The 11,130-nt window shown below is 41.9% G+C and overlaps 1 protein-coding gene across 1 annotated transcript in view; it reads right to left on the minus strand.

The window, feature by feature from the left end:
• LOC106807165 (metaxin-1-like) overlaps positions 1 to 9,813 on the minus strand; it is a 97,496-nt gene extending 87,683 nt beyond the window's left edge. The window contains exons 1-7 of the mRNA XM_014809433.1: positions 9,739 to 9,813; positions 6,536 to 6,605; positions 5,856 to 5,932; positions 5,265 to 5,357; positions 4,756 to 4,935; positions 4,352 to 4,428; positions 3,920 to 4,077 (exon numbers count right to left, since the gene is read on the minus strand). Coding sequence (XP_014664919.1) covers positions 3,920 to 4,077; positions 4,352 to 4,428; positions 4,756 to 4,935; positions 5,265 to 5,357; positions 5,856 to 5,932; positions 6,536 to 6,605; positions 9,739 to 9,813 — 730 coding nt within the window. The remainder of the gene's footprint in view (positions 1 to 3,919; positions 4,078 to 4,351; positions 4,429 to 4,755; positions 4,936 to 5,264; positions 5,358 to 5,855; positions 5,933 to 6,535; positions 6,606 to 9,738) is intronic.
• Positions 9,814 to 11,130: the final 1,317 nt, after the last annotated feature.

An 11,130-nucleotide genomic window follows, 5' to 3' on the forward strand; every position in this document is an offset into this window, starting at 1 on the left:
GGAGGAGGAGAGAGAGAGAGGAGAAGAGAGAGTGGAGAGCCGGAGCGAGCGAGCAGAGGAGAGAAGAGAGAGGAAGAGAGAGCGAGGAGAGAACGAGAGAGAGAGAGAAGAGCCACGAGGGGAATACAAAAGTGCACGAACACCGCGGATACAAACGGAGGAGTGAGTGCATGTTATGGCTTTTAGCGGGCCTCGGGTACGGATGTGAGACTCCGTAATGTACAGTTTTAGCCGCAACCCAGTAATGACGATTAGGAATAGTGCCAGTAGTATGTCGACACAGTCGCTTGCCATACTAGGCAGGCAGAGCAGTAGCAGAAGAACAACCAGCGAGCAGCAGCCGGCGCAGCGAGTAGCAGCCGCAAGACGCGAGCAGCAGTAGCAAGCAAGCAGCCAACATCCTCTCCTTCCTCCCTCGTCGTCCTCTCCTCCTCCTCCTCGATGGTCATCAGTCATTTTTCATCACTCAGAGCAGCCCGGCCGGCAGCAGCAGGCGGCAGCGTAGCAGCAGCAGGTAGTAGCGCCCAGCATGTAGCAACTACAGCAGCAACAGTAGCAAACAGGCAAGCGTAGGCAGCGTCAGCAGTAGGGAGGTAGCCAGCAGTAGCAGCAACAACGGTAGCGCAGCAGGAGCAACGCAGTCCAGACGGCGATTGAGCGTAGTAGAACAGTAGCAGCAGTAGCAGTAGCAGTACGCGTATCTACGTATAGAATAGAATTCACAGCCACGTGGCCGCGTATCTACGTATAGAATAGAATTCACAGCCACGTGGCCGCGTATCTACGTATAGAATAGAATTCACAGCCACGTGGCCACTTCATTACGTATAGCACTGGAACACTCGCGGCAAGACTGATGCTTCAAGAGCACGATTGCTTGTGTCTCAACTCAGGGGCGACATTGCTCACGTTTCACGAGCCACGACATGCCCACGTTTCCACATGGAGTAGAACGCAGGTAGCCATCCAGCCACTAAAACGCATACGTCAATGCTCGCCATGCATCACAAAGACATAACGATGAGCTGCTGTTACTCACAACACGTAATTACCTAGATTCTGCCTCTTAATTTATGCCACGTTGTTTAAATACTTCCCCACCCCTTTTTTCTACCTCGCTGACATCTCTTTCCAGATCGCCTCCTGCTTAATTGTAATCATGGATGAGAATGCAGGTGTTGCTAATTAATTGCACTTATGATACCTGCAAGTCGGGTGCTAAACTTATGCTCCAGGCACTCAGCAGCATTATATGATGAACGGACCAGAATAGAACGTGTCCACTAATTGAACATTTTCCAGGTCGCCTCAGCTTGTACTCAATCTACAATGCCACCTGGTGTCTGCTGCAGCTTGTAAACAATTTAGAGAGCCACCTGGTGGCAGCCGTAGCCTATAAGCAATCTACAGAGCCACCTGGTGGCATCCCTGGCCTGTAAGCAATCAACAGAGCCACCTGGTGACAGCCGGAGCCTGTAAGCAATCTACACAGCCACTTGTTGTGGGTCGTTGCCTGTAAACAATCTACACAGCCACTTGGTGTGGGTCGTTGCCTGTAAACAATCTACACAGCCACTTGGTGTGGGTCGTAGCCACTAAACAATATACAGTGCCATCTGGTGTATGTGATGCCATAAAGACAATACACAGAGCCACCTGGTGTCCATGGTACCCTGTAAACAATGCACTGGGCCATCTGCTGCCAGCAGCACCCAGTAAGCAATGCACAGAGTAGCTAATCCGGTACTGGCAGTCGGTTGTGATGCCAGTATCTTATTAGTAACCAACGCATATGAACACGGCACACGTAAAATCTAAATGCGGAGCACATACCGATGTTATTCCGGATTTTACAAAAAAAAATGAAAACGACACGTTTGGAAAAACATTATCCCAAACCTAAGGATTTTGCCGACGCGTGTCATGAATACAAGTGAACGTTAGCACTGAGTTTAGTTCCCCTATGGACCTTCACTGGAATAAATATTTTCTATTAAAACCGCCACCGTAACAATTTTTGGCATTACGTAAGCCAGCTACCACACATGGGTAGAAACAATTTAGCACAAATACAGTGTAAGGAAACTGTTATGCAGCTGTCTATGGGGACGACAATAATTTAATGCGTAATGTACATGTTAATGCAAGTTAACCTGTTGCTAAAGTACCAGCTGATGCTAGTACCAGTTAATGCTAGTACCGCTGAGAAGGTCTATGTCCCCCAGGGTACTGCCGGAACGTACCCTGGTACTATCTAATATGCCGGATTGTACCTCGCCTACTCCACTAACGAGTCTAGGGAGTCGCCTACGCCTACTCCCTAACCCTAACCCTATCAAATAGTTACCAGGGTACGTTCCGGTATACCGGACCGTACCCAGGGTACGTTCCGGCAGTCCCCTGGGGGACATAGACCCTATGAGCGCTAGTACCAGCTGAGGCTAGTAATCAATATTGGTCACTCATCGTAACTAATGGTTCTACGTTGATTTGATTACCTAAGCCACCTGAGTTCTGCCTTGGATTAGTTCTGGAATTAGAACTAGCAATTACCTGACACAAATATTTGAATTTACATCACACCAACAGAGATGCCAACTACTATGATTTATCCGTATTTTCTATTCCTTTTGCACCACTACGACCAGTTTGTATCAAACTACGAATTTCACTGTGATAAAAAAAATTTTTTTTTTTAATTATTGTCATTTTTTGTCAATTTATTGTCATTTTTGACCCCCAGAATGCAGGAAATTGCAGCTCAGTATCAAGAAATTTATGCCGAACCCCCCTAGCAAACTCGGGTCACTACGTGACCTTCGCACTATACTAATTTGATGGTCAGAAACTACAGATTGCTTCAAATATGTGTTGGCATCTCTGCACCAATGGATTTATTAGAATACAATTCAAGAAAAACGTTTTTAAACATGTGTGAAAAAGAGCATTTTGCTATATATAAAGGCAACGTGTTACCATAACTCCCAGTTACATATATGACAGGAATAGATAATAGGGAAGGAGTGTGACATCAATAAACAAGGGAAATTCGTCATTTACTAGCCTTAAAATACCTACGATTTACTACGCATAACGCAACCAATTGAGATTTGAATCCGATCTGCTGCTGATAGCGGATTGGCGTGCGTGCGTGGTATGGGGGCATGTCATGCAGCTGTATTGCCGGCATGCCGGTATGTAGCTGTGTACCGGGTCAAAGGTTATCTCGCCGAGTGTTGCGTTGATGCCTAATCTCCCAGCAAGCCACATTGCCTGCCGAGTTAGCAATAGCGCGTTAGTAGCTGCCTTTTGTTTCAAATAGCTCTCTCAACGCATGGATTTTGCTGGCAACAGAATTGAAAATCGTGTCGTACGTTTTAGTCTGTATCTCCGGATTGCGGGTGTATACGAGGAAACGATTTCGCACGATGCTAGGCGGATGTACTGTGTACGATTTGAGCTCAAGTTAATTGGTTGCGTTACGCGTAGTAAATCGTAGGTATTTTAAGGCTAGTAAATGACGAATTTCCCGTGTTTATTGATGTCACACTCCTTTCCTATTATCTACTCCTGATATATGATGATCTACTGTATACGCTGTATATTTCGCGGTGGTTTAATTTTCGCAAATTTCGCAAACGTGTCCCCGACCGCGAAAATAACAACACGCGAATAATTCATACCGAATAATACCGAATAATTTATAATTCACCAACTGCGAAATAAACCACTCAAGAAATTGTCCATCAAGTCTGAATCCGCAAAAATATCTGTACGCAAAAAATATGCCGTATACAGTATTTCATACACAGATGTTCGTCAAACTGTAGAAATTAGCATCGCATAACCTTTCCATGTCCTAAACTGTCTGGCGGATTGCAAAGATGGTACTGCAGGGAATAAAACCACGCTCACTCACCTTCTGGAGATTGGGGGAAATAGCGCAACAGCACTCGCTTGACAAAGTTGCACAGCGACTCACAACCTCTCAGGTGATTCTGCAGTCGGTTGTTTGGCAAGGGAATCTTTAGTAGAGGTGCGAGATAGCCGAAAACTATAGCATCCAACATGGCCGGCCTAGAAACGAACAACAATCCACAGATCAGTAGAGGTGACTTCAAGAAAGTGAGCAAATACAAAGGATGGAGTATGACAGTTCATATATATACACAAAAGTCTGTAGAAAAGCACGGTGTGCGCAGATGAGTACAATAAATCCAGTAAAGCGCACACACTTGTATAATGGAATATATAAAAGTAGGGTAAAATAACTTAAGTAAAGTGAGGTGTGCAACAATACTACCTTATTATTTATTATCATGTTTGCAATGGAAACCATGTGATAGCTTACATGTCACCATTGAAGAATTCCTCATCTCCTAATCTGGTTGTTAAAAGGTTAAGACACTGTTGTGCATCTCTGCAAACCTGTAACACACGCAAGTTTACGTTTTCTCTCTCTCTATAAATAGCTGATTATAGATGCTTCAGCAACACCTTTGCACATACACACACTGACTGTATCATACATGCATGCACACATATACGCACAGCTTTTATTTTCATTAAAGTTACATACAAAATATCATATTTAAAGCAATATGTTAAAACTACATGTTTCTCTTATATGAATTGCTATAAGTAAAATTCCTCTAAATAGATAAGGACACCATAACCCTACTTTAAAACCACATTATTTAGTGGTGTACAGCTGCTTGCACGATTAAATAGTAACTCTTGATAGTAAGCACTGACCTTATCCTCTAGTTGCTTGCTCTCAGTAATGTGTTCCCCAACAGTGTGAGCCACTCTTGCTTGGGATCGCCTGTGCCTCATTGTAGGCACGTAAAAATTAAACGGGAACGGGGAATTCTGACGAAACCATGGGTGAATGACTTCTGTGTAATTTCGCTCGTCTACCCACTGCATATAGACCTGGTAGAGAAACCACATAATGTGAAAAGAAATCAGAGCCTAATATATGTGTCTTTGGGTTCCTGCCCAACAAGGTCTTGTCGTAAATATTCATTCAAAATCAGTCTGATAAAAAAGATAAACACAATAGACAAAATTATATGAGAGACGAGTCCACTGTAAGTCAAATAAAAGAAAACCATTAATAAAATTTAGAACGGTTTGTAGGGAATTCACCAAGGATTTTACGATATAGACATACATTTCAATAACTTGATGTGAAAAACGGCCATTTACCGTGAGCATTTTGCAGACTGCTATAGATATAAAGAATTATGATGATGACTCACCAACGCAGGAGCAAGCTTGTGTTCCAATAATGATATGTATGCCAAAACTTCACTACTTTCTAGGGAGCTCAGTTCAAAGTCTGCTCCATAATTCTACAAACACGCAACAAACAGCTTTAGCTTTGTGTGGCAGGACTTCTCTCTGCCTGTGTGGCAACAAAGTCAAAATACTTTCTTGAAAATCTAAGATAATCTTGAATCTTAAAGGGATTACGTCACGAATTTTCTATGGTAAAATCTGTAAAAAAAAATTCCCATTTTTTTACATTAAAAGTAAGAACTAACGGGACTAAACAAATCGTCAAATTCTTACCTGATAAGATTGTTTCTCAACTAGTTAAAAATCCAAAAAACCTGGACGATTTGAATTAATGTTGTCTAACATTAATTGCTTGCTATGGGCGATGTATGGGTCACGGGTGTATGTTCACATCGAACAATATAGTAAAATAGGAAGTATAATGCAGCAATTTAACCATAAAATGTAAACAGAATTACTTATATTTTGTGAAAAAGTGGAAATATTTTTTTTATTTTTTACTATTTGCGGTGACGTAATCACTTTAACGTATTATTATATATTACACACACCTGCTGCCTCAGGTAGTTGACAATCTCCTTTGCCTTAGTAATCTTTTTGCCTTCGTGTCTCAAAACTGGCAAATGTCCTACATATGATAAAGCAACAAATAAATAAGCTAACAGGCAACATCATTTTAATGACCGAGTATGTCCCAGAGGAAACGTATTATATAATATTGGAATACACTATCAGAAGCTGTAGCCAAATGACACCATTTCGCATTTAAAGAACATATATGCATGCTTTGTGTAAAAGTTGCTCTACCAAGCTCCATTTAAGAGTCATGGAAACATAACCTCTTAACCTTATACAGGCACACCACCGATTTTCCGGACACTGATGGTCCAGAACCTCTTTTAGTCCAGATAAAACTCACCGGGTGGCCACCACCTTGTTTTGCTCAAATTTTACCCTAGCTATGGCGTCTAAGGCAGGTGCAAGTGTCAGTGGTGGTTTACATTAATTTACATTTAATATTTGTTAACATTTCTAGCAGTGCATGGTGCTTGAGAGATGATGGGAGACATGATGGGAGGTATTTAGTTGCTCAGATGTGTATTGTTGAATTATTATTATGTGACCTCTTTTGGTCCAGAAAAACGGATGATCTGGAAAGGCCTTGGAACCAAAAGTTCCGGAAAATCGGTGGTGTACCTATAATATAAAAGCATTTCTACTTATATAATACCTGAAGGTGTCCTAACAGGATTGTTAGTCTTCAGTAACTTCAGCGGTGCACCAGAAAACTTGGCATAGGCCTGCAAATATGAGAACACCGGAATTGAAAAAGTAACTGCAGCACATGCACAGAGAATGCTTTTCTAAATAGAACTGCTCAGCCTTTCATTTTAGAAAACCCTGCAATACACCCTTAATGAATGTAAAATCTGGAACAGAAACGGCTGGAAAATTGTAGTCTAAAAATGCAATTTTCAGAAGCGATTATATTGATATTACTCAACTTCAGTTTTAGACTTTATGTTCTTAGTGAGCTTATCAATCAATCTGCCAACCGATACAAGATCCAACAAGAGATTTTCTATTGATTTATGTGCCACACTTTGTTAGGAAGTACTACTGTATTTAACACCAGATGGCGCCACTATGTTATACAATAGATTGCAAGGCAATATCTGAATCTGAAAGTATGTACAGTTAAACCTCGATTATCCGAACGAGACGAGCGGGGAGTATTTTGTTTGGATAACGGATTGTTCGGATAACTGATCTGATCGTAAAACAATTATTAAATATTCACGGGACCTTGAGATCTTGTTCGGAAAATCCGAAATTCGGATAACTGATGTTCGGATAACCGAGGTTTGACTGCATCATAGTATTTCCAGTTGCTGTTGTGGTAACATGTTGTGGTCCAAACTGAGGGAACACTCACACATAGAATGGATCCTTGCACTGTATATATATATATACAGGGTGCGAAATTAACGCGAGTCCGGAGTCAAATACTCCCCGATTTACTGTCGGACACCATGATTTGACATATATGCAGGAGTCCTTGTGACTCCCTGAAAATTCTGCTATACTAACTAGTTCGTTCCAGAGCACAGCCTCCTTATTATTCCCACGCAAAATTACCGTATTTTTTCAGCAAATGTCCAAAGAAAATTTGGCAGACGTGCAACCGCATGAATCTTCAAAATAAGTACATGCGTTATTTTTAATATCTTTAGTTTTGAACTTCAGACTGCGGATTCTCTCATTTTGCCGCGAACTCCCTCTTTTTGAGGGCCTTGTCCCCCCCCTTGTTCCCCCCTTGAATCCCTTGTTCAGAAGTTTTCTACCCCTGTATATATAAAGATGTATATATCAGGGTTTCTTCTGAGGGAAAATTAGACAAAGGAGGTAATGGCCAGTTTGGGGAAAAAAACTGCACATGATGGATTCAAATACAGGATGTATTGATATACAAATAGGTATATAGATACAGGATATACTTATCAGTAAATACAGGAACATTTTCACAACGGCGATGTTAAATTTAACAACGGCGGTGCGTCACTGTGCCTCATATGTATAGGAAACCCTGCATATATATATATATATATATATATATATATATATATATATATCAGGGTTCTCCAAGCTTTTTCGTTATAGCATGGCGGGTGATGCCTTTATGGTCCTAGTTGCAAATCGCCGAAGGCGGTTTGCATGCTAAGGGGGTCCAGGGGCTATGATATTTAGCATGGCGACTATGATATTTAGAGTGGCGGGTGCATTTTAGGATGGCGGGGCTTGACGATAGCCTGGCGGGCCGCCAGGCTATAGTATAAGTGCTCTTGGAGAACCCTGTATATATAATATATATATGTGATGTTATCATATAAAACACACTAAAATAGAATGTTTTATTAGTTGCTATGAAGCCATTCTTACTGAGAGTCTGAGACCTTTATAAAGTATGGTGCTAATACAGATCTTACAAGTTTTAAGCAGAATACATGGTTTACTTCTATACGGTGCAATTGTAGATTGCGGCCAATATTGATAGACTCCTGATTATATCTAACTAACTGCATATAAAGTTGACGTCTCAATCACTAAAAGTTAGTCTTAGAGCACCACACCATTGCACCCTAGTTACAGAAACTGAGGGAGGTCATTGTCAGAGTGTTTTATGTCCTATTTAGTGTATTAGCTAGTTTCTTGATGTCCGTGCTTTATGTTTCGAATACTGGAGATGGACCTGCCATTTTACATGGCCATCGAATCCATCCACTCATAGGGGATTCACAGTTCCCAGTGTTGAGCATGTGCACTTGGGCTGTTTCAATAAGAAAATGATTGTAAATAAAGAATAAAGGCAAATTGTATTTACGACCAAACTCTTAATGTTTATTTATTCTCTATCAACTAATAATTCCCAGTAAATGCTGTTCAAATGCTTCTCTGTAGCACAGTCTCACTGCACACAGCCACAGTGCACAAACACGTCGAAAGATAAGCAGACGGTAATGCATGGGACCCAAATTAGCACAATTCTCAATTCATTTCACACCATAACGGCAAAAATACACAAGCTACCGCCTACCTATTGGTATTTGTGTCTAGCCAAATGTTTACTTGCTCGGATTATCACTATTACAATCAGCGTTGGACATAGTGGTGATCAGATCCTGTTGTCCCGGACAACCAAAAATCATGCAGAACAACCAACATCTTCCAGGTGCTTGTCCTGTGGACAACCAGTAGTGTGGTTACAGAGTTTTGAAAGATCTGTCAAATTGTGTGTTGCAGAGAAGCATTTAAATTATATTTACGGGGAATTATTACTAAGTAGATAACCACAATTAACATTTTGGTAGTAAATACAATTCGTATTAATTAGCCATAATTTTATTATTGTAACGGCCCAAGTGCCTGTGCCGTGGTGTTGAGAGCCAGTGGTTTTTACACCTTAAGAAAATTAAACTGCCTTGGTCGAGGTTTGAACTCAGTATTTGACCGTAAATTGACGTAATGGAGGCTGGGGGGGTCACTCAGGATATTACTTGGTACGCATGCTCGTCAAAGCATCTCAAAATTGGGCCCTAAATGACGTATTCAGCGGTAGCAAATTCCAGCCCTTATTGGAGTAAGATAATGTAAATCTTACCCCTAAATGGCGTAAGACACTAGCGAGAAATTTGTGTAAACCCGTAGTCTCGTGCCCAGACTTGTAAGTGGCCGAGGCACATATAACGCCCATCAGAGTCTGACGTTGAGATTAGAAAATCTGGGGAGAATCCTTTTGGGAATGTAAACACGGTAATAAATGGACGAATCGAATGACGAAAACTGGGCGGAAAATTGGGCGAAAAAGTGACCCTAAACGTCGAAGACTGGTTGAAATGATGACCCTAAACGTCGAAGGTTAAGCTGGAAAGGTACCCCTTTTTCTAAAGACGTCGAAGATGCTACAGGGTCAAAATCCGACCATTTTTCGACGTTTTCTCTGACGAGCATGCGTACCAAGTAATAATACTAATATCCTGAGTGACCCCCTGGGAATGGAAGGCATGCCTTGTCTCCTTTGCAAGCTCTGTTTCTTTCTTTACCTCTTTCACTCTTTTACCTCTTTACTCTTACCTTCTTACTCTTTAATCTTACCTCTTAGTCTTTACTTTACTCTTACCTATTTACAAATTACTTTACTCTTAGACTTGGTCTTAGTACCTCTTTTAGTTTTACCTCTTTCTTACCTTTTGAATTACCTCTCTGCTCTCACCAATAAATACCCAGGCTTCTCCCTACGTTGCGCAAAGCGGGCGCGCCCGCCCCGTTTGGGAAAACTCCCCCCCCCCCGTTTCAATCGTTGCGCCACGTTTAAATTATTTACGCCCCGATTAAAAAAAAAATATGGGAATAGGAATTTTAATGGGAATGGCTACATGAGGAACAGGATGAGTGAGTCAGCTTTGGAGGCGCTGCTGCTACTGACAATTGAGGGGCCACCTCGGCAAGAATTCCCATTCGACCCACTGGCAGCAAGAACAAGTCTGCACCTGCAACTACAGCACACACGCATCTATTGACTATATATATATTATATAACAACGTTATATATAGTTGTTATAGTAGTTATAGTTGTTATAGTAGCTATAGTTGTTATAGTAGTTATTATAATGTTGTTATATATATAGTCAATAGATGCGTGTGTGTTGTAGCTGCAGGTGCGGACTTGTTCTTGCTGCCAGTAATTCGACCAGGCCCCCGGGTATATATTGTATATTTTCGGCAATCAGCAGAGCGTCCCGTTGCGCATTCATGCGTGTACGCGAGTCACGCGATCACTGTGTGAGTGGATGTCCGGATGCGTAGCCTGGAGGCTAGGTGATCGGTTCCGAACGCGTAGCCACTGCGTTATAAATAATGATTGGGGTCTGTACTATATGGATCTGGATAGTTTTAAATTACTGCGTAGCCCACGGTTACGTGGATTATAACGCAGGGACATTCCGTAAGGAATTAACGTCCAGGGCTATAGCTAGCCATGAGGTGTGACCTAGCTTGGTGAGGTGTTAAGCCAGGTAGTTAGCCTTTTAGCCGAATGGCACTGAGGGTGGTCACAGCCAGAGTTCCTTTGCGCCCTCCGTGGTTCTTTTACGTCCCCATTGGCTAGAATTTCTGGAGACGGGACCGCCATTTTACGTGGTCATCCGAGCCACAGGAGATTCACAGTCTCCAATGTTGAGAGCCAGGTTTTTACACCTTGAGAAAATTCACTGCCCCGAAACTCTGAACTCACAGCCTTCAGTGGACAGTATACGTGGCTAGACCGAA

This window comes from Priapulus caudatus, unplaced genomic scaffold, assembly GCF_000485595.1.
Source record: "Priapulus caudatus unplaced genomic scaffold, Priapulus_caudatus-5.0.1 Scaffold198, whole genome shotgun sequence".
Classification (NCBI taxonomy): Eukaryota; Metazoa; Priapulida; class Priapulimorpha; order Priapulimorphida; family Priapulidae; genus Priapulus; species Priapulus caudatus.